Here is a 24,828-nt window from a genome sequence, read left to right as displayed (position 1 = left end):
CACATAACTCCCCCAAAGAATTGATAGGTGATGACAGAAGCCTATTGTTGTATGCTGGAAGTAAGTTCTTGATAATCATGGTTAATTTGATCCTTTTCATTGGGCCTATTAACCATTCTTGCAACTTTGTTTTTCCACTTCATCATATACTCAGAAAAAGTCTTGTTGGACCCTTACCTTTGCTTAGTAGTCTCCAAATCTCTTAAAGTCACATCAATCATGGTGTTAAAGATGAATTGGTCTACAAATCTTGCTCGGATCCAAGTTGTAGTACCATATTGAGGCATTTCTCGTGAGAGACACAGGGAAGGCACACAACACTTGCTTCTCATCTAATCACTTCATTCTATTTAAGCTCAAATATTGTGGAATATGTTGCCTTGGATCATCACTTCCATCAAACTTTTCAGCATCAAAATTCTTGAGCTTGGGAGATAATGACGCCAATGGGGTGTAGCCCAATCCACAAATAGTATACAAGAAGTCATCCATCCATTAGTCCTTGCAAAAGACTTGTTGCATCTTTTCCTTCATTATGGCGATCTCAACAACTATCTTGTTTGTCTTCCCATTCTTGTCATGATTAATTTCATCTTCTTCGCATTCCTTATCTTGTTGGGGTTTCTTCTTTCTTCCTTCTTCCAAAAAACCTAGGCAATTTCCCAATTGTGCTAGCATTTCTTCTTGCTTAGCCAACATTTGGGTAATCTTCTCAATTGCATCATTAGAAGCTCCAGCCGTGTCTTCCAGTACAATAGTGTCAACTTCCTTTTTTATTTAAAGACCATAAAAAATCTATAAATTTAAAATTTAAAACAAAATATATGAGCCCAAAAAAAATTACCAAAAGTAAAGCTAAAAAACATTTAAGTCTAATAAACCAATTTACTCAAAACAAACAACCCAACCATTTAAAAATTTTCAAACAAAATAATTGTCCTTACCCAACAACACGCATCAAAGTAAAAAAAAAAAAAACTCCTCAGTGGCCAAGCCATTGCACACAACCAGTAGCAAAGTCGTCATCTTAACTACAAGTCTTGGCTCCATCCTTGTTATTAAGTTTTTTTTTTTTTGGAGTTGATTAAGCAAAATTTGGCTCATATGCTAGTTTATAAAGTCTTTGCGAATGCTGTAATAAAAAGGTGAGGTTCCTTGTAAAGGTTTTTTGATGTACACAGGAACACTAAAAACTATTTGTATTTGTGTGACCTGTGAAGCCCTCGGTATTTTTTGCCAAGTAGCATAATTTTAGAAATAATTTAGGAAAAAAGCACTGGACCACCAAAGTTATTTAGTTACGTAACATTGAAACTTGAGTTTAAACTTGAGTTCCAAACAAATGCTATATATCTAAATAACTCTGGTTAAATGCTATCTAGCAAATTTTATCTAAAATTATGCTATCTAGCAAATTTTCCCTGAAGCCGTCTATTGTACCTCAAGTCTCAACTCTTCCACACAAAACGCACACTCAAATCCCAAACAACCACTTAAAAAAACAAACCTCCAACTACCTCAAACGGCCAACTCTCTCCACACACACACACACTCACAAGAAAAGTAACACGAGTGCCCAACACCCAAAATGCTGACCAAAACCACAGCCACAGCCACAGCCACAGCCACAGCTTCTCTATCAGTAGCCTCTGCTCTTTCTTCTACAACCCCATCTCCATTTCTCTGTCATTTCACTCCCAACAATTCCAGATTCTTTACCCCACCAAATCCTTTATCCAACTTCCTCAGCATTAGAGGGAACACCAATAAACACAACACCTATACCAACAAGAACAAGTGCAACAACTTTGGTACGTCAAGAATGGAGAGTTTCACAATAAAGGCATCAGCGCAACCTCTTAAGAACGCGGAGGAGCTTATCAGCTCTGTTGAAACATTCATCTTTGACTGTGATGGTGAGGGGTCTTTTTATTCATTCTTGACTTGTTTTGTTTTTGTTAAAGTCATATGAACAAGAACAAAGTTAAAAAAAGAAAAAAGAAAATGGGGATTGCTTTAATGGTGTTGGATTGAATTGGTTTCTTTGTTTTTTAGTTTGTGTTGTGATATGAGGACGGTTTGTTGTGTGTACGTACACGCGTGCTAATATGTTTGTTTGTGGGTTTGTTTAGGATAAGGAGATAGTTAAAACCTTAAAATGCTTTTGGATTTCATATTCTCAAGGCAATATGCTAATTAATTTAGTTATTTTTAATTAAGGTTGAAGTGATTGAGAACCCCCTTTGTTTCTAAGAGAGTGGGGTTGGAAGTTTGATTTATGTTCAATTACACAATTATATTAAACAAATTGAAGGGGAAAAATTGGGTCAGATTTGCCCTCTTGAAACAATTTAAGTAAATTTCTTAAGAACATTTCCTTTAATCTCTTGAGAAATTTTAAAAATTTCCTTTCTTTTCATACGTTGATTGTTGGTGCCCTAGCAACTGCATAATAACAACATTTATACTGTGTAATTTCAAGCTAATGGCTAACAAAAAACCAGCTAATAAGAACCAATGGACGGGAGCAATCAAATTGAAGTATAATTAAAAGCACTTAAAGAAATGCCTATTACAGATCTTTTTGTTTAGATTGGAAATATTTTGCTTTCTGCATGAGGTAACTTGAAATTGAACTTCAGTATCACTAGTCTAAAAAAAAGCTTTTCCATATATATTTTTCCGCATATGTATATGAGCAATTCTCTCATTTCACAGATGGTATAAAAATGAAATGAGCCACCCAAACCAGCTTCAAGAACATCGCAATCGGACTTCCCTTTCCAATTTGCAGCTTCCCATCTAAGCTCTGAATCCCATCAATACTCTTTTATTGATAAAACAGAGTTGAAGAAGTCTTTACCAAATCCTTCTTTTAGGCCACATTCATAGAATAGCTAATTTACTATTTTCCATAAAACATATCCATTTTTGCCTCATTTTAGGGATCTCTCTAGTAGACCATTTGTTTTTTAAGCACGAAATCAACTTTTACCAAATTACCTTGGGAAGACCACTTTTAAATAGTCTTCATATGGAATAAAAGTTACAGTCTTCATATTTAGAGGCTTCTCAAGTAACCGAGTCTTCTTGAGAAGTATAAAAAACCAATGTCAAGGTATTGCTTTGAATGTTGACCAGATAATAAAATCCCGTAGGATGCCAACTTCAGCTTATATTGTTGATTACAGAATCTACAATTGCGTTAACATTATTGGCTGCATCATTTGCCTCCCAGAACCAAAGGAACAAGTCCATCTTTAAGTTTTCAATCAATATATAGTCACATTTTGGTGTTTTGTTCCACTAAAGACATGCTAGTCCCCCAAATTAGTTCAGTGTAGGGAAATTGAGACTTGAGGAGTCTTCAAGTGACATTTTGGACAAATATGTTGGATACCACTTGAATCCAAAAGCTTTAGTCTACCATGTATACAATCTCTCTTTTTCTACTATTTTTTGATCTGGACTTCACACTTGCACATGAACTCCAAGACCAAGCATTACCATAATGTGTAACAGAAATGCATTCCTAATTTGAATGACTAGGTCTACAATTTGTCATTGAAAAGTTTGAGTTAAGCATAAATGGGATATATCTAGTGCTAATTTATTGGATAACATTTTTATAAATGCCTTTTTCTGTTCAAAATTGATTTCTTTTTTAAATTAGCATATTTGAATTTTCTAATTAAAATTATTAGGTATGTGTTTGCAGCTTCTGTTCTTTTTTTCTTTGCTTGGTGTATTGGCTCGGGTTACCTTTCTAGTGATAATCTAATCAAATATCTTTACTTTATTTATTATTGATTTGCAGGAGTTATATGGAAAGGAGATAAACTAATTGATGGAGTCCCAGAAACACTTGATATGCTTCGGTCCAAGGTCTGTATATGAATGTAGGTGTTACCTTGCATGCATTTGTATGTCTATGCTAAATTATTATTATTATTATCATTATCATTTTGTCATTTATCTGTTGACTTCCTTGTGAAATGATTACAGTTGGGATTATGGCAGCAAAGTATTGGGTGTCAGTGAGTTGTTATGGCTATTAGATATTTGTTGATTTTCTTTTTCTGCAGGGCAAGAGATTAGTTTTTGTTACCAACAACTCAACGAAGTCTAGGAAACAATATGGTAAAAAGTTTGAGACACTTGGTCTCAATGTCAATGAGGTTAGTTAATGACTCTTCTCTCCCCATGTTTGCTACACTTTGTTAATCATAACTTCTAATACAACTGAATCGTTTCAGGAGGAAATTTTTGCATCATCTTTTGCTGCTGCTGCATATTTGAAGTCAATTGATTTCCCAAAAGATAAAAAGGTATTTGTATTTTACCTGGTGACACAAACAGAAAATCTCCTATTATACCAGCAATGTAGGGATCAGCTCCATATGTCTGGGCAAGAGAAATTGTTTTAAAAGTAAATTTCCCTTGTTGGCCATATATCCTTGTATATGTGTCTTGATTGCAGTCAAGCTGTTTACACAAAATTTATTCAGTTACAGACTCTAGAAGGTCTTAACAGGAAGTTATTTTTCCGGTTGGTGTTGGACTAGCAATTAGCTTTAACATTTTCTAAAACCTAGAGCCTAACTCATATATGCTTAGTAGTGAACAGTTTATCTACATTATGAATAATTTATCTACAGTTATAATGTATATTAAGCAAATGAGTGAACAAATTACATGGCCCATGCTATGACAATCTACTTATGGCCATCTTATGGCATAGGAAGGATGCCAACACATCCAGTAGCCGTAAAGTTTATGGTTCTGAAGAGGATACTTTACTGTTCCATGAGATGAGACTTCTACCATTATCTTCCTTCCATTTGTAATTTATTTCTGGTCTTCTTATAAGGCCTTTATCTCAAACCTATATAATACTGATTAAAACGTTGCACTGTGTTTTCTATTCTGGTGAAGCTTACAAAAATTGCACAGCATTTTTAGTTTTCTTTATTATTTAAAGTGATATCTCTTTGCTTATGGTTATCCTGCTACCCTCATATCCTTCAAAAATTTTAGTTGTTCATAAATCACAAATGGTAAGGCATGTTTAGAAATCTTGTTGATGCCCTGAATGAGTATGCGAACTAAGGGATATAGAAAATACGGTGCTGATAGCTGGTCATGATTTAGGTCTATGTGATTGGTGAGGATGGCATCTTGAAGGAGCTTGAGCTTGCTGGATTTCAATACCTTGGTGGGCCAGTATGTATGAGTTAAAATTCACATAAGTTGCTTTCTTGATCCAAATATACTATAAATCTTAGCTATCAAAAATATATATATACTATAAATCTTTGAGTTTCTTTACATGCTCCAAATATATCTGCAGCTTTTACAAGATAATGTGTAAATTTTGTTTGATTTTTTTTATAATTCTGATATATCATTTTTGATAAAAAATTTTAAGGATCACATTAGATATGATTTCCTCTTACTATGCTGTTTGCAAAGCTTCATACCTATTCTCTACTTTTCCCTCATAGAAATTAATGGTTCAGCTGTTCTTACACAGTAGTTTTTGTGAAGTATTCACTCTTGATAGCAAATTTAAATTTAAATTCTGTGGAAGATTTCTCACAGAGCTGAAATGATGGTATGGATATTGGTGACACATAAGAGCATTACAATAATATTTGGAAGGGCTTGCTGGTGAGGATCCAAAACGAGCATGTATAAATGATGTGACAACAACAAATGTATTATTCATTTATTTTCAAACAAACTGTCTGTTTGAGAATAACTTATTTAGCTTTTTGCTAAAAGACTGCTAAAGTATACTTGTAACTTGAAAATTTTTTTAAATGTGAGAAAATGAGGGAAAAAGTGAGGTTTTAAAAAGCTAAAAGCTAAAAGCTGATCTTATAAGCTGATGCCAAATAGACACTAAATATCTTAGACTTTTTCTGCGACATCCAGAAACCTAATTCAGCGTCACCTACTCTAAAAAAATTATTTGATGCTATTGAAATATAGGTCTCTTGGTCGAATATTTGCTTAATTGCATGAACTAATTGTCTGCCAAAGCTGAGAGTTTCTATTTGATCTTAGGTGCACTGTCTCAACAGTCTATGCTAGTGATTCTTTATTCCAACTAAAACATTTTTTCAACTAAAGAAGAACATCTTGGCATGTAAACCAGACATTGCCTGTGATGGAAATTCTAAAGAGCAAATGAGGTCTATACAGATGAGATTTTGTATGATAACATGATATTTTAAACATAAGTTTCTATCCTATGTTGCATAAGAAGAAAGTGATGTTTAGATAAAGTATAAAATTTCTATATACTTTGCTTTTGGATGTTGATGATAAATTAATTTTAACGATTTCTCAACAAAGAACAATTTGATCAACACCATCTTTGAGAATGTTGAGGTTTGAAATATAATAATTTTATCATGAAGCATCTTTATTATTTATAAACATATATACGTTTGTTTATTTATTTTAAATTTTCAGGATGATGGTGGTAAAAAGATAGAGCTGAAGCCTGGGTTTCTGATGGAACATGATAAGGATGTATACTTCTTTCTTGTGCTTTATGAATGCATTTCTGATTTGAGTTTCTCTAACAGTTTGTACAAGATAAAAAAAATTACATTCAATCTTGTTTATGGTTTTTGCATTCTTTGGTTCTCAAAACAATTTCTTTTGCCATGATTCAAATTTCAGCCATAACAATGGAGTTTCCTCATTGCTTTCTAGGTTGGGGCTGTTGTGGTTGGGTTTGATCGCTATTTTAACTACTACAAAATCCAGTAAGATCTCAAGTTTTTAATCACAAGACACAGACACACATTTGTATTGGCAGAACAGCCATTACCTTTTGATTGAAGCACATCGTATAATTGCTGCTTTGGGTATATCTATGAAAGGAATCTGGTCCATAATCATGGTTTCATGTAGAATTTAGAATAACACTTTTACAGACAAAGTTATTGACAGGAGTTAATTTTTTTCCTCTGAGAACTATATGGAGATGTTTAAATTCCAGGCCTTTCATTTTGTCTTTTTTTTTTTTGTGCCTGGAGAGGGGAAAGCTAACACTTTAGAAGTCTGAAAAAGAAATTTTATTTTATTACTATTATTTTTTAAAACATTACCTTGTTAAGTAATATACATTATGTATCCACTAGCACCTGCTATTGCAGTCAGCGTCATATTAATTGCTGGTGGAAGTATATGTTCATACCCTGATTTACTTGATAAATAAGAATATCCAAAATTTATGCTTCTGATACACTTTTTATAAAGAGATAATCTTATTGATAATGATAGGATAAATTAAAGATAGGTACATCTCAAGTACATTGTCAAATAAGGAGGTAATAGAGAGTATGATTTTGAAAATGATAGAATAATTGAATAGAATACGTAGCTGACCCGAAGTTTTGGAACCAAGGCTTGGTTGTTGTTGCACATTCCAAGTACGTGGGAAGCATACAAATGGACTCACTGAAGAATTATAACCATAATCTTAAGAAATTTAAAAGCACCCAAATACAGGAAGCAGGACACAGCCTAAAGCAACCATTTAGTCTAATGATGATCTCAAAAAAACACATTAGAGGTTTGTCGTAAAGGTCATACCAAGTGCATTGGATTTTTGCTTCTGTAGGTTTAGGGAGGTGATTGGCATACAACCTTATCCCAAATTTGGAAATATTGAATCCCAAACTTGAATCAGTGGCACGTCGCTTGGGCAAAGGGAAGATGCTTTATCTTATTTATTAGTGCTCAATACCTTTGAAAATAGTTCCTTCCAAAACTATGTTATTAACTGGATTGATCAGAATCAATTCCATGCTTTGGTTGAAGATTGTAGTTACACATACAATAATTTATATTTTGAATTGTCAGTTCCTAGAAACTTTACGCCATCTATATATTATAACGTTCAGTAGCTTAGAATGTTACCAATGGAAGCCCTAATTGTACTCATTTGTCAAAGTTAACATACAACTTACTTTAATCTCCTAGTTTATTATTGTAGCACACATGTTTATCTACACTATTTCAAAAGGTGCACCTTTTCTTTTATTTCATAAATCATTAGTCTTTATTAACTCAAGTCACCACCATTAGTGTAAATACAATTGTCAAAGTTTTCTTTAAACCTCTGATATCATTCTAGTTTAATCTTGCTACATATATTCTATCTAGCCTTCCATGAAGTTAGTGATTTTATCAAATTATTTTCTTTGATTGAAGGTATGGAACACTCTGCATACGTGAAAACCCTGGTTGTCTTTTTATTGCTACAAATCGTGATGCTGTGACTCATCTAACAGATGCTCAAGAATGGGCAGGTTTACTCCTTTCCCACTTTTATTTTAGTTTCGATTTTCATAAGCTTACCTGCCACTTGTATAATGTAGATGTGATTTATAATTTAGCTCAGTGCCTACTAAGCATATTATGTTGAAAATTTACTTTCTAAAAGAAGAGGAATGTTGACTGGTTCGAGGGAGTCACCCTCCTAGAAATGCAGAGAGGGAAAAGACAGGGAACACAGAGAAGAAGAGGAAACAAATTGTAGTCTTATTTCTGGTTGTTTTATAAAAGGTACATCACAAGTATATAAGCTAGGCTCACCTTTACAACTTCCTTAGGAAGCTAGATTTAGTAACTAATTGCCCAATAGTCCAGCTGTACAATTAACCCCACTACTAACTAACTGATACTCTATCAGCGGACACAAACCACTTGCATCCTCATGCTCTGCTATTTGTGTTTTGCTGCACCTGATTTAATACTCAAATTCCCTAAACTTGAGCTTCATTGCAATTTTCTTTCCACTTTTCATTAACAGTCGTTTATGCTACCTGTTCCTCAATAACTGTAGTTCCTTTGCGGATGTAACTTCTATTTTTGTTTTCTATATGGCCTGGTGGTGCTCTAGTTGATCTTTAATACATTGGAATCATTATCATCTCTATGTTATAATTAAGTATTAGAGTCTAATTGCTTCTGGCTATGGAAATGAAATATTAGATGATTTTTAAGTCCAAAATGCTGTTCTCTAACGTAAACTGATGAACAACTATAAAGCATTGTCTGAAATGTGCAGTTGTCACAAAATTGAGAATTTAGTTGAGAATTGACTTTCTAGATCAAATACTGAGAATTTAGTTGAGAATTGACTTTCTAGATCAAATACTCATATTTAATTTTTCACAGCTGAGAATATGACAAAGAGGGTAGCTTGTCATGAAGGCTCCATCACAAGTCTTTTGATGAGCTCTCCTTTCTTCAGCATGTAAAACCAATGCACCACATAATCATGTAGAAAAACAGTCATATTAGTAAGAAATCAGCTCAACAGAGTCAATACTCACCCTAATTTGATCACAAGCTGTGGTCAAATTAGATGACATTCTATGGTGTCTTTGGAAGGAACGAAATTGACGGACTTTTGAGGATTTGGATAGTTCCGGTGATTAGATTCTTGCATCTTTTAGTGGAACTCTTTTTGATTGGTCTCGAGTTTGGGGACTCACAACTAGTGATTCTCTCCCCTCTTTTCTTAGCTCGCTTTCTCTTTTGTAATTATTTTGTTGTTTGGTTTTTTTTTCCCTGTTTTCTTTTTTCCTTCTTGTAATTCTCTAGTTTGCTCTGTGTTTTTCCTGCATAGAGTAGCCTTTCCTATATATATCATTCTAAATTAGATGACATTTTGATGGTAAAAATGATCAAAGGACAAGAAATGTCCAATTTTGACTGTGTATAAAACCCTCATATAATTCGATATCCATCAGCTAGGCCTGGGCATTTGCATGTTTATGTATGCTAGATTGAATTGAAATGGACAAAATATCATGAAAGCTTAGATAAGCTCAAGCTAGCTTTTCCAATTACTGAAAACATCATAGGAATTAAAGTGCTGATCCAAAGAACAACTTAATCAATCTCAGGAATTGATTCCATTTTGGTTGGATGGAGAACCCATCTTGATTTAATTTATTTGTAGTTGTATATAATCTTTCTATTCACACTATAGTGGGTACTTGATTTTAGGTGGTGGTTCCATGGTGGGTGCTGTTGGTGGATCTACCCAACGTGAGCCACTGGTTGTGGGAAAGCCCTCAACTTTTATGATGGACTACTTAGCAGACAAGTATAGCTTCTGATTTCCTTATTCTTCTAGCTCATTTGGCTATCAATAATACAAATGCTCTTTGACATCAGCAAATATTATCTGTTGATATATTGTATCATATCATAGTTCTCAAAATGCTATGAAGTTCAGATGTATGCATTAACATTAGTGCACTAATTTATTCAGAAAGTTTTTTTGTTACATTTGTAGAAAATTTGGTTAAAAGTAGGAAAATTATGTGCAATAGAACCATATTAGACATGTTTCATGGGGAAGAAAGCTGGCTGCCTCTAGCTGTTAGCTTCTGTATATTAAATAAACCTAGCATCTTTTGAGCTGTCTCGGTTGTCTTTCATAGAACTGTTTGAATACTACATTGTAAGGTAACCTCTGTTACAGAATCATGAAGATGTAATCTTTCGGTAGTGATGGAAAGAATTGAAATTGAGGTTGTTATGTTTACTTGGAATATTTCCCTTCCTTCCTTCTCTCTTCCTTCCTAGTCTTTCCTCTATTATCTCTTTTATTTTATTTTATTTTTCTGATTTCCTCTATCTGCTCTTACTTGGTGATATTTTCAGTAGCTCTTCCTCCCTTTCTTGTTGATATTTTCAGCCATTCTTTCCTTTCTCCTTGCTGAATTCTTCCTAGTTCTCTATTCCCCCTCTTTCTTGCTGAATTTCACTGAAATCTCTGCTTAGAATCCCTCCTAAGTTTTATTTTTGTTACTAAATCTTGTCCACTTCTTTCTCACCACCCTCCTAGCAAGATAGCTTTAATCCTAAAGTTTTAAAGGCTTTCCTGCATCGCTTCATAATAGTTTATAATGTATACACAGGATAATATCTGATGGTGGTTAGAGGGAAAAAATATCCTCTTTGGAAGTTTTAGATTAAGGAAAAGCCCAAGAAGAAGTGTACATGGTAGTTAGTTAGGTTCTGAGTATTTTCATTTATTTTATAGTTGGTTATTCTAGACTCAAGGTATTCTAGTAATTCTGTAATTTTTAGGTATGTGCCATAGTTTCGTACCTTGGTTTTAATATTATTAATGAGTAAGTCTTATTTAGTTTATGGGTCTTTGAGTGTGGGCACTCATTTGATTCAATTAGGGTTTGATTTATTAGGAGATGTTATATTTGTGGCGTATATACGTGTTATTGTTCTTAAACAAGGATGAGTTGAGCAATTAAATATTGATTATTTTCTCTTTCTTTCTCTTTGATATTTTGCTTCTATTCACACTACTGCTCACAGACTCTGATAAAATTAGATTTCTCTTTTTTCTTACCTCTTTTCAACCTTAAATCAAATATTTTTACTTCAATACAAAACCCTTGTCATTCTAACCATAACCCATCTTTCTAAAGGTTCTAATCCATAAATCTACAAATCCTCCTAAAGCTTAACCAATCACAAGCACATGTGGACAAATTCCCCAATTGGTCCTACATCATTCCCACAATCTTCCAATTAGGTTTGATGACCAAGCATTTGCTATATAAGTTTGAAAGACAACTTTGAGTCTTTGACAGACCACTTGCTACAAATATTGCAACTTCACAACCTCTGAAGCACCGACGCGACAAAATGGGTGCCGCACCCACGTCCGACGCAAGGTGCGGCGAGCGATGCCGCTGCCCACGCGTCCGTGCTGCGTCTAGCTTTTTTTTTTTTTTTTCCCCAATACCCACCGATTCAGCGCTGACTCGGGCCGATTCGCGCCGAATTGGTGCATATCAGCCGAAACAGATCGATACCGGCGCTGAATTGACTGATTTAGGCAGAAATTAAAAAAAAAAAAAAAAAAAAAAGGTGCAAAACGCACTATTTGAATTAACAACAAATCTCTAATATGCTCTCCCGATTCATTCTCGTCTCACACTCTCACATCTCACGGTCTTAGACTCTCAGCTTTGCTCCTCTCACTCTCGTCTCTCTGTGCGCCTCCAGCTCCATGCCTCCAGTGCTTCGTCTCCCCTCCCCTCTCTACTCTCCGCCTCCCCTCTCACAATCTCACTCCCCGTCTCCCCTCCCCTCTCTGCTTCAGAGTTCTTTGCATGTCTCAAGTCTCAAGGTGCATATCAGCCGAAACAGATCGATACCGGCGCTGAATTGACTGATTTAGGCAGAAATTCAAAAAAAAAAAAAAAAGGTGCAAAACGCACTATTTGAATTAACAACAAATCTCTAATATGCTCTCCCGATTCATTCTCGTCTCACACTCTCACATCTCACGGTCTTAGACTCTCAGCTCTGCTTCTCTCACTCTCATCTCTCTGTGCGCCTCTAGCTCCATGCCTCCAGTGCTTCGTCTCCCCTCCCCTCTGACAATCTCACTCTCTGTCTCCCCTCCCCTTTCTGCTTCAGAGTTCTTTGCATGTCTCAAGTCTCAAGCTCACCTCACCTCACCGACCCACTCTTAACTCAGGTATCAAACTAATCAAAGCTTTCAATCTCAGTTTTTCAATCTCAAGCTCATTATACTCTCACATGCTCTATTACAATCTGTGATCTGATTTTTTAAATTTAAAAAAAAAAAAAAATTATATAAGTTGTAATAGTGTGATCATGGAATGTTTTAGTTTCAAACTTTTGGGTTGTATTTAATTTATGAACATCATGTTTTAGTTATTATCTACTATTGCTCTTAAATTTGGTATATGTTTATATAATGTAAAGAAGTATGCTTAGAAATATTTTTAATAATTTTTTAATTGCAACACCCGCACCCTACTTTTTCAAAAATTGTCGAGTCCCGCACCTGCACCCGAATCTAGAAATGCACCCGTGCTTCATAGTTCACAACTCTTATTTTATTTTTAATATTGACTACTTGCCACAAATATCTCAACTTCATCAAAGTTGTAAATAGAAGTATAGAACATCCATCACTTCAATTCATCAAAAAAATAAAAATCCATCACTCCATTAATTTGCAATGTCCATCCCTATCAGTCCACTTATTTGTCAACTTTGACAATGATTTTGGATGGTGTGGTGGACATTCGAAATTAATCTTGGATTAGGGTGTTGATTGGGAACATTTATAGTTTAGTGTGGACAATTCGATGGAATGCATAGTTTTTGATGGATAGCTAAAACTAATCCTATATATTATTTCATTTGATTTCCTGATATGCATTCTCGGAGCTTACTTGTTAATTATTCATTATTTCAATCACTTAGCATGGAAATGGTGGAATTGAGATGGTTACTTTGAGGGAACTGGTCCTCCTAAGAATGGAGAAGAGAGACTTAGATTAAGAGTGTTCTTATTTCTGCTTAATTCCAATCAAAGTACCATTCCCTTATTAATAGGCACAAATAGGTAGTTAGTTAGTTACTCTAACCATCTAAACATAGCTGTAAGTACAACAGTAACTGATTACCTGCCTAGGGAATTATTACAATGTGGGACACTAGAAATATAACAAACCACCACGCTCTGTAACCGCCGTCCACGATATCTCACTCTAGCGACATTGACCCAGTGGTAGCCATTTCTCTTTTGGTGGCTCTACTCATCTATTAGTTATTTTAATCTAACCTCTAGGTCATCCCCTCCGAGATTCGGCTGTAAAGCCGCAACTCATTTGGTCCCATACTCAATGAGCTACGCCCGATTACTCGGGATAGTGGTTGGCTCTGATACCAAATATTACAAACCTATGGGTAGAACTCACCCTTGAAAACTGTCTTGCAAGGAGAGGGTGCTGAAAAGCTTATAAACACATGATTAAGCTTTTACTTAATCCATGTGGGACACGACAATCATAACAACTAACATTTCCTTCCCCATTTAAAGCAACTTGCCCACAAGGTGAGGGAGAAGGAGTTGCAGCTTGTAAAGTGATTCCCAATTAGCATCATCAGGTGGTGCTCCCAGCCATTGAACCAAAACCTCAGTTATAGTTCTAGACCTCAGAGTTTTTGACCTTGTCTGCAACAAGCAATAGTTTTTGGCACTAAACATCCTTCATTATCTTGAGGAAGCAGTTTTGGGAAAGGAATTATATGTTCTCAGCTCAAGTTTTAAGCAAGAAACATGAAATGCAGGATAGATCTTAGAGTCTGAAGGTAAGTCCAGCCTATAAGCCACTGGTCCAACCTGTTGCAACACCTTGAAGGGTCCAAAGTACCTTGTAGATAACTTCCACTTGCCCTTGTAAGCTAAATATTACTACTTATACGGTTGAAGTCTCAAATAAACCCACTCACCAACTTGGAGAGATCTGGCAGTACAATACTTACCTGCTTGGAGCCTCTTCTTTTCCTGTGCAGCCACCAAATTACCCTTAAGAAGAGCTAGAACATCTTGCCTTTGTTGCAACAAGGTGTCAACAGCATCCACCCTAGTAGTACCAGGAACATAAGCTTGCAACTTTGGAGGAGGAAAAGCATATAAGGCTTCCAATGGACTTAGCTTGAGAGCTGTGTGGAAGTTGGTGTTGAACCAAAACTCAGCCAAAGGATGCCACTCAGCCCACCTATGAGGTCTGTCACTAGCAAAAGCTTTTAGGTATTGTTCCAAATTTTTATTCACAATTTCAGTCTGGCCATCAATCTGAGAGTGATAGGCTGTGGACATGGCTAACTCCACTCCTTTTAACTTGAACAATTCAGATCAGAAAAGAGAAGTGAATGTAGCATCTCTGTCACTAACAAGAGTCACTGGCATACCGTGAAGCTTGAATATGTACTGCATATATACTGAAGCACCTTAGCAGTAGTATAAGGATGATAGAGTGGAAACAAATGAACATATTTTGTTAATCTCTCCACCGCAACCAGAATCACTTCATAACCCTGGCACCGAGGCAACCCGTCCACAAAATCAAGACTAACATCAGTCCAAGGAGTGATAGGAATAGGCAAGTGCTGGAGATGAAGTTTGAGATTTGATTATCGGGAAAACATCACATTCTTTTATGAATACCTTGGGATCAGCTTGCATGCCCTGCCAATAGAAATCTTTCTTAGCCCTTTGGAATGACTTAAGAAACCCAGAATGGCCTGCAATGGGGCTGCTGTGAACAAAATGCAGAATTTGGGACTTGAGTGAACAATGAGATCCCAAATATAACATTCCTTTGTAGAAAAGCAACCCATTATGAATAAAGAAGCCCTTAGGAAGAGACTCTCCTGCAGAGTGAGACTGAAAAAGCTGTTGAGCAAAGGCATCTTGGTGATTACTATCTTTAAGGAAAGATAACCAAGTAGGATCTGATAGAGACACTAAAAACAAGCTAGCAGACTTGTTTTGTTGCTGGCCAGATTCTAGAACCAAGGGTCCTTGCCTGGAAAGAGCATCAGCCAGTTTGTTCTCAGTGCCTTTATTGTATTCAACCATAAATGCATAGCCCATCAACTTAAACAACCATTTTTGTTGAGTTGGTGTAGCAATCCTTTGCTCTAGTAAGAACTTCAAACTATGCTGGTCAGTTCTAACAATGAAGGGTCTACCCAACAATGAAGACCTCCATTTCCTCACAATAGTGGCCAAGGCTAGTATTCTTTCTCATAAGTAGATAAATGAAGGCTTTTACCCTTCAAAGTTTGGCTATGAAAGGCAATTGATCGATTACCTTGCATCAAGACAGCCCCTAACCCAAACCCAGAGGCAGCACATTCTATTAAAAAGGGTTGAGTAAAGTCAGGAAGAGCTAGGACTGGTGGACTAGCTACTGCTGCCTTGAATTGATTGAAGGCCAATTTAGCTTTCTCATTCTAGACAAAAGAATCCTTCTTAAGTAAATCAGTCAAGCGTTGAGCAATGAAACCATACCCTTGAATGAACTTTCTATAGTAACCTGTAAGAGCTATTAAACCTCTCAGTGCCTTTACATTTTCTGATGTAGGCCACAGTTGCATAGCACTAGTTTTCTTGGGATCAGCCCTCATACCTTGGCCAGAAATAAGATGACTAAGATATTCAACACCAGAACACCCAAATAAACATTTAGAATTCTTAGCAATATAGATGATTGGTAAGAAGGAGCTTCAGTTGGTCAAATAGGTTCTTCACTAGGAACTTCATTACATCTTGTTCTTATGTTAATATGGTGGAAAAGCTCTTCAAATTTGGTTAGAGTAAGGATTGCCAAAAGATAATTAGTTCTTTCTTTCATTCCGATTAATTATGGGCTGTTCTCGCAGTTTCTTTATTGAATCCAAATTTTTTTTCAATTGGTGGTAGAGGACGTTATTTCTTTTTATGGATTTTTGGGCGGGACAAATACTTCATGAAATCGGTTTTTATGAGTAAGAATGCGGCACAATGGCTGATGAAGAATATTGAACACATTGTCGTTGGGGTTAAACCCAAGTATTATTATTATTATTATTTTTTTTTTTTTCACTTTTAGAGGGAGGGTTGGGGTTATATCCAACAGAGCTCCAACGCTTTTGGCCAATTCTTCAAAATTGAGGGGTTTAGGAGTAGGAGGTCCATTATTATCCCAGAGGGCAGAGCAAGGAATGGCTGGAGGATGTTTGGGCTGGAAGCTGAGCAATATGTGGTTGGTGGTTCTGGTCATTCGAAATTTGTTGCTCAACTAGCCTCATAAGGAGAAGTCAGAGATTCAAGCATCTAGAACTTTTGCTGAGACACTGTGGTGCGAGTCCATCCCACCCCATGATAAGGGGAAGATGAGATTAGAGGAGGAGAGGGTGGTAAAGATGAACCTACACAGAGTGTGTTGAGGAGGAGGAGGAGTTGCGGTGCATTAATTAATTAATGTAGATTGTAGACTTCACTTTCTTTCTTTCTTTAACTATGCAGCTCCGTGGAGTTGTCTAGGGAAGGAAAGAGGCGGCGTGTTGTATGGGATAGGGATTGCCATATGGGTAAATAAGGGTAAGCCAGCGGTGGGCCTAGGCCTAAATCCATTACAAAGTAAGTAAGCAGCGTGGGCCTTTCTGATGCGCTCAACCCAAAAGTTCTTCGAGCCCAATTATTTTTGAAGTGGGTTTCAGTAAGTTCAGGTGCCGAGCTCTCTAAAATCTCTCTTGGGTGGACATGCGAAGCCAGCGATGGAGCTCAACTGCCGCCCATCTTGTGACGGGTTTCGCTCCGATGGCACTGGGTACGGGTACGGGTACGGCGTCTCCAGTGAGTTCGAGGCCATTTCTTGTCTGAGTTCTTTCTAAGCTTATTGAGAGCTAGGCTAGTGGATTTTGGTGTCCAGGATGGGGATGAAAGTGGCTGGGTCAGTGGTGCGATTGTTGCTCAGGGAATAGATCATTATTGTGACATACAGGCGAGTGCCCGTGGATCTGACCAATCCATGCTAGCGGCGATACCCATGAAGCCTGTCTGTGATTCTCCTGGGGTGAGTGCTTTGGCTGAGGGAGAGATGGTTAGTTCTGTGCTGGGTTTGGGTGATGTGGATAGTTTCCCCCTCTAATGACCCCTTGGGCTTGCTTTGTCGGCTGGGCTGAACAGTGGAACTGAGGTATTGGGGGTTGAGAATACGTTTGATATTTCAAATTGGGTGAAACACAGAATTCCTGGCCTTAGTAAGTTGGTGGGGTTTCCTTTGAGACAACATGAGAAGATGTGTATTGTGTTATTGTACAGCCTAGAAAGGGAGATGAAAGTTGCCAACTTGTTGCACAGGAAAGCTGTTGTTCACTGAAAAATCTCTTAGGATAAGGGGAAGAGAGAGTTGAGGAATCTGATATCTTCGGTTATTTATGATGGTAAGTAGAGCTTTGGCTGCTGTACAAAGCTAGAGGTAGAGAATTAATAGTCTTTATGAAGCTAAAGATGATTTCATGGAATGTTTGAGGTTTGAATGACTTACAGATCTGTTTGGTAGTAAAAACCTTTTTACGCGAGTGGAACTGTGATGTAGTCTGCCTTCAAGAAACTAAGCTTGCTGGCATGGATAGACAGATGGTTTGCAGCTTGTGGGGCTGTTCTTATGTAGATTGGGTGGCTTTAGATGCGGATCAGACGGCTGGTGGGGTTCTAATGATGTGGGATAGGAGGGTTTTAGAAAGGTTGGAGGTTATGGTGGGTTACTCTTTTGTGTCAATTCGGAGGCAGGGTGTGGGGGATAGTTTTACTTGGGCTTGTTCGGGGGTTTATGGCCCAAATGATAATAATATGAGGGGGCAGACGTGGGATGAGTTGATTGGCATTCAGCAGTACTTGGACGTTCCATGGTGCTGCGTTGGGATTTCAATATTGTTCGTTTTCTGAGCGAGCGGTTAGGTGGCTCATGTCTTACACTGGCAATGGAAATTTTTTTCTGAGTTTATTGAGGAGTTTAATTTGATTAATTTGCCTTTGAAGGGTGGAAGCTACACTTGGTCTAGTGGTTTAGATTAGTCTTCGATGTCTAGGATAGACAGAGCCATGGTCTCATGTTTGGGAAGACCAATACTCGGATGTGATCCAGTGGATTTTCCCAGCCCTGTTTCAGACCACTTCCCAATTCTAGTGGAGGCAAGGAGAATAGCAAGGGGAAAGAGTCCTTTTAGATTTGGGAATATGTGTTTGAAGACGGATGGGTTTAAATATTAGGTTCATTCTTGGTGGAATTGCCACTCTCTCTCAGGTACTCCTAGTTATGTGCTTGCAAAAAAATTGAAGGCTTTGAAAGAATACATTATTTAGTGGAATCATAGTGAGTTTGGAGATGTTGGTCGTCAAAAGAAAGAATTTTTGGAGACCTTTAGATTTTTGGATGCTAAGGAAAGGGAGTTTGGCCTTTCTAATGACAAGATACATGAGAGGGTTGTGGTGAGATCTCAAGTAGAGAATCTTCTTTCTTTGGAAGAAATTTCGTGGAGACAAAAATTGAGGATGCTATGCATTAAAGGAGACAACAATACTAAATTCTTTCTCAAGGTGGCTAACTCCTGCAGAAGGTATAACCATCTGAGTATTTTGGAGGTAGATGAGGTGATTTATGAGGAAGAATATGAGGTGGTAAATTAGGTAGTAAAGTTTTATAAAAATCTGTATCAAGAGACTGAGGAGTGGAGGCCTTTTGTGGAAGGTTTGGAGTTTGATCAAATTGGAGGGTTGGAGAGGGGCTGGCTTGAAAGAGGTTTTGGATCAATTGATATCTAAATTTCAAAATAGTTTTGTGGGTGGTAAACAGATACTTGATTCTGTCCTTATTGCTAATGAGTGTGTTGATAGTTGGGTGAACAGTAAAATTTCGGGGGTTATTTGTAAACTAGATATTGAGAAAGCTTATGATCATGTGAATTAGGAGGCTCTCTTAGATTTTTTGAAAAGAATGGGATTTGGGGAGAAGTGGTGCAGGTGGATTGGAACTTGTATATCTACGGTTCAATTCTCTGTCTTGGTCAATGGGTCTTCAACTCAAGGGAATAGAGACAAAGGGACTCGGTATCTCCTATGCTGTTTTGATTATGATGGAGGTTGATGGTAGGCGGGATGGAGAGGAATATGTTTCGCATCTTTTGTTTGCAGATAATACAATTCTTTTCTTTAATGCTGATGTGGAGCAGATCCTACATGTTCGGATGCTATTATTTCATTTCTAGGCTATAAGAGATTTGAAGGTTAATGTCATGAAGAGTGAAATGGTTCCAATAGGGGACGTTAATAATGTGAATGCCTTGGCAGAGATTTTGGGTTGTAGGATTGGGACTTTGCCTATGACCTATATTGGTATGCCATCCTTCCCATAAATCCCCAACTATTTGGAATCCTATTTTGGAGAAAATTGAGCGGAAGTTGGCCGGGTGGAAGAAGCTGTATTTGTCAAAAGGTGGAAGACTAACGTTGCTTAAGGCTTCGTTTGGAAGTTCATAAGGGAATGAAATGGGATGGAACAGAATGATCTTAAAGGAATGCAATGTATTTAAGTAAGGAAAATGAATGAAAAAGAATGGAATGGAATAGAATTAAGTAGTTTTGATTGAATGTTTTAAAATTAATGAATGGAAAAGAATGAAAATGAATGGAATGTAAGTAATCTTGTTTGGGAGTAATATGGAGAGAATGTAATGAACTTATTTTATGACAATATTACTATTAGACCCCTATTTTAAAATAAAGAGTTGAATATATAGAGGTATTTAGGGAGTTTTAGTAAAAAAATCATTAAATTTATTTTCACTCCCTCCCATTCCTCCCAATTTCAGGGAGAATAAAAATTTGAGGTTTTAAGGGAATAGAGAAGAATGAGTGTTCCCTCCTACCTATTTCATTCCCTCTCACTTAAACTTCTAAATAAGGGAATGGACTTTTCATTCCCTCCATTAAAATTCCCAAACAAGGAAAATGAAGAATATTCTAAAATTATTATTTTCATTCCTTTCAATTTCCTCCTCCCAAACGAGGCCTAAAAGTACGTTATCTAGTCTTCCTACTTACTATTTATTTCTCTTTACTATCCTTACGCATGTGGCTAACAAAATTGAGAATTGCAAAGGGATTTCCTATGGGGGGATTCCAAGACACATTTGGTGGGGTGGGATAAGGTGTGTGCGCCTATGGAAAATGGTGGTTTAGGAGTAAGGAAATTAACTACTTTTAATAAAGCCTTACTAGGGAAATGGTTATGGCAGTTTGGGGTTAAGGAGACTAGGCTTTATTGAAGGTTTGTAGCTTTGAAGTTTGGGGAAGAATGGGGGGATGGACTTCCACGCTGGGTAGGGGTGTGCATGGGTGTGGTTTATGGAGAAGTATCCAGATGGGCTGGGATGTCTTTAGCAAAAATATTCAGTTTGAGGTAGGGGTGGGGAATAAAGTAAAGTTTTGGATAGATCGGTGGTGTAGGGATTTACCATTCCGTGTGACCTTTCCGGTTGTGTATTGGATTGCCACTAATAGAGAGGCTTCTATGGACTCTTCTCTTGAAAGGTTGGGATGGAGGAATGGAGAAGTTGGAATGTTCGTTTCATTCGAGAACCAAACGATTGGGAGATGGGTGTTGTGGATGAATTCCTTTGTACTTTGGGATCTAATTTACCCCTAAATGAAAATGGAGACCATGTGAGATGGAGGTTGAAGAAGAATGGGGATTTTGATATCCACTCATTTTACAACAAGCTTTGATGTCCCTTGCCCATTTTCTTTCCTTGGAAAGGTATTTAAAAGGTTAAGGCTCCTTGGTGTGTGTTTCTTTCTTTTGTTAGGATTGCAGTTTGGGATAAGATTCTTACAAGTGACAATTTGCGGGGTAAAGGCTTTGATTTTGTTGACTGGTCCATTATGTGTCATTGTACGAGGGAGACGATGGATCATTTGCTACTTTATTGTGAAAAGGCGTATTAGTTGTGGAGCTTGGTTTTTAGATCTTTTGGGATTTCATGGGTTTTGCCAAGATCGGTTGCAGATACTCTTTTTGATTGGTGGAATTGGTTGGGAAAACACTCATCTAGCATTTGGAATTTAGCTCTGTTATGCTTAATGTGGTGTATTTGGAGGCAGACTTTTGAGGAGATGGAAAGTTACGGAGACCAGTTGCTTGCTTCTTTCAGTGGTTCTCTTTATGACTGGTTTAGGGCTTGGGAACTCACTTCTAGTGATTCTCTCCCGTTGTTCCTTAATTCTCTCATTTGTAATTATTTTGTTCTTTGTTTTTTCTATCTTTTTTCTCTCGTTGTAATCTTTGGTTTGCTTTATGCTCTTTTTGCATAAGGTAGTTTCTTGAATATATTTCTTTCTTACTTATCCCAAAAAAAAAAATGATTGGTAAGAAGCACTTCCAGAACAACCCTCAAATGTTTCAAGTGATCATTAGAACATTTACTAAATGCCAGAACATCATTAAATATATATATATATACAGAACAAACTTTCTCAAGTAAGTCTTAAATAAACTTTCACCATTTAAGAAGGTAGAATCCGAGGGTTGTAGACCTTGGAGCAACACCCTTTTACCCATATAAAAGAACTTCATGGTCAATAACTAGAAGTCCCAGCTAATCTCCCCCAGTGTCCTCAGCCATTGAGTACCCAACACCACTTCACAACCCCCCAAATACAGTATATTTTAATCAACTATGAATTTGCGACCTTGCATAGAAATAGTAACCCCATGACACACCCCTTGTGTCTTAATGATTGAGCCATTAGCTACTTTGACTTCAAGATTTGGGAGGTATCAAACTGCAATTTCAGACTTGATAACTTAGTGGCATTAGAAAATTATGGGTACTCCCTGTGTGAAGGAGAGATACCATTTCTTGATTCTTGATTTTACTATGAACCCCCATAGTATTTGATGAAGGGCTACCCACCATGGCATAGAGTGTAATTCCAGCACTACAACTATCTTCCATCACTTCATGATCTGTGGACCCAACTACAGCTCCTTGATCATCTAATTCTACCAACTGCAAACCTTGATTGCGTTCAATTGACAAAGATGAACCCTCCAATAAAAAAAAACTTAGCATCTTTACATTTATGACCCAATTGCCACTTCTCATCACAATTGTAACAAAACCCTTGTTTACTCCTTTCCTCCATTTGAGCCCCAGTCAACCCACAAACAAACCAACTTGTTCAGGATCCTGGAACCACACTAATGCCTCCCTGTCCATGTGATAAGATATCATAAGTACCTTCTGATGCTCTGGTGTAGTGTAGAATGAAAAAATTCGTTAGCCCTATAAATCCAGCAACTTGGATCCTCTCCTTAATATTTAGGAAATTCCAATTTCAAGGGTTTGCTTGGATTAACCAGTGTCAACTCAGTTGAAGCTGCATGTCCTCGTAACCCAGAAGAAGAATGTCTCTTATCTTCTGCCTCTGCCGTTTTCTGCATAAAGGCATTGATTGATTGCAGCTGCTTCTGAATTTCTTGTAGAGTCTGACCATGGTGATCTGTAACTCTGCTCATAGCTGCAATCTGTTCTTGGATTTGAAGAGAAGCACCAGTTTCTGCCATGGCGGAATGTTAGGAAGAACTGCTCTGATACCAAATGTTAAGACTTTTAACAGTTCTAAAGAATGAAAATGGTAGAATTGAGATGGTTACTTCAAGGGAACTGGTCCTCCTAAGAATAGAGATGAGAGAGAAGAGAGACTTAGACTAAGAGTATTCTTATTTCTGCTTAATTCCAATCACAGTACCATTCCTTATTAATAGGCACAAATAGGTAGTTAGTTAGTCTAACCAATTCACTGTAACTACAACAGTAACTGATTGCCTGCCTAGGGAATTATTACAATACAATGCAAATGTACAATGCAATCATATAGATGAGTCAATAGCCTATCATGTAAGAGTCCTAACAGTATGTGATTTTGTTTTGGTGAACCATGGGGCTTAAGTGTGCATATAACAGTTAACAACACAAGAAACAATATTGATAGAAGCTATGACCTGATGATACATTTTGTGAGACCTAAACTCTTTTGTGGAAATTACGAAAATAACAGTTTCATCAAGTATGAGGTCTATAATATTTGTCTCGTCAATTTGATCAACCACAGATTTGGCATTCTCAAGTCACAAATATGCATGGTTGGGGACAGATTAGATACTGATATTCTTTTTGGACAAAATGGTGGTTGCAAAACTCTTCTTGTTCTCTCAGGTAACTAATTCTTGAATAATTTATTTGGTTAGTTTCGTGTATTGTCATGTATAATCTGATCAAGCCCAATTTTTCCCTCCTTTTTGTCTTGACAGGTGTGACTACATTGCCAATGCTTCAGAATCCAAACAATTCCATACAACCAGATTTCTACACCAACAAGATTTCAGATTTCCTTTCCCTCAAACCTGCAACTGTATGATGCTCATATAAGCATATTGTGACATTTTCCTTGGGCACATCTGTTCATTTTTAACCTTAATAATAATGAATTGTAGAAATACAAGTCATTCGGTGTTTTTTTCTTTCATGCAATGAACAAACTGGAGATTGAACTTAGAAGCATACTTTTGTTGTAGTTCCAACAATGAAAAAGTAAAAAATATTAATCATTCCTACATGTATTATTGTTTATGTTATAGTGCAGTATAATTTTTAGTTAACCTTATTCTTCACTCTCTCTCTCTCTCCCTTAATTTTAATTTTTTATTTTGGTGGAATGAATTTGGTTCTTTAGACAATAGAATGATTCTTGGACACTCTCTCCCCCTTAATTTTAATTTTTTATTTTGGTGGAATGAATTTGGTTCTTTAGACAATAGATTGATTCTTGGACACTTGGTAAGTAAATATATAGAAGAGATTCAGCTTTCGGCTGTCCCTCCAAAGCCTTTTACTCATAGCCCCCAAGTGGTAAAATTTATATGTTTTGAATGGTTGTGGACTGTCTCACTGAAACAAGTAAGCTGTAATGTGGCAAGTACTGTAATGGCTAACAAGGAGGATCATATAGGCATTATGCTATGTCCATTCAGGCCCATATCACTTTCCCATTTGTTAAACTAAAGCATTTTTACTTGGTCATACTCCTGATGTGGCAAAGTAGGTTTCCCTATTTGGGCTTATATGTTTCCAATCATCTCCTCATACCAATAGGCAATAGCCTGCATGTTTGTAGCATATGCTAGCAACATAGTTTAACATGCACATGCTAGCAACTTTGTTGATTGTTGGAATGACATCAAGAAAAACCCAAACTTTAGACTAGGCAAAGCAGACTAAGTTGTACCCGGCTTGTTTACCATATAAAAAGTGAATGTCTCTTATGAAATACTAGTTGTTAACCTGTGCGATGCATGAGAAAGCTATTGTGTATGTAGATGTTAACAA

At 36.8% G+C, this 24,828-nt stretch overlaps 1 protein-coding gene across 1 annotated transcript; it reads left to right on the top strand.

The window, feature by feature from the left end:
- Positions 1 to 1,468: 1,468 nt before the first annotated feature.
- On the top strand, positions 1,469 to 24,101 carry LOC142607690 (phosphoglycolate phosphatase 1A, chloroplastic-like). The gene is made up of 11 exons (XM_075779279.1): positions 1,469 to 1,916; positions 3,818 to 3,885; positions 4,086 to 4,178; positions 4,257 to 4,328; positions 5,152 to 5,223; positions 6,481 to 6,540; positions 6,727 to 6,779; positions 8,233 to 8,330; positions 10,039 to 10,138; positions 23,555 to 23,658; positions 23,754 to 24,101. Exons 1-11 carry the CDS (start codon positions 1,589 to 1,591, stop codon positions 23,858 to 23,860), a joined length of 1,155 nt encoding a protein of 384 aa, XP_075635394.1. The 5' UTR covers positions 1,469 to 1,588; the 3' UTR covers positions 23,861 to 24,101.
- The last annotated feature ends 727 nt before the right edge of the window (positions 24,102 to 24,828 follow it).

Source organism: Castanea sativa, chromosome 8 (genome assembly GCF_040712315.1).
Source record: "Castanea sativa cultivar Marrone di Chiusa Pesio chromosome 8, ASM4071231v1".
Classification (NCBI taxonomy): Eukaryota; Viridiplantae; Streptophyta; class Magnoliopsida; order Fagales; family Fagaceae; genus Castanea; species Castanea sativa.
Note: the sequence above shows the minus strand (reverse complement) of the source record. Positions and strands in the feature narration are given on the sequence as shown.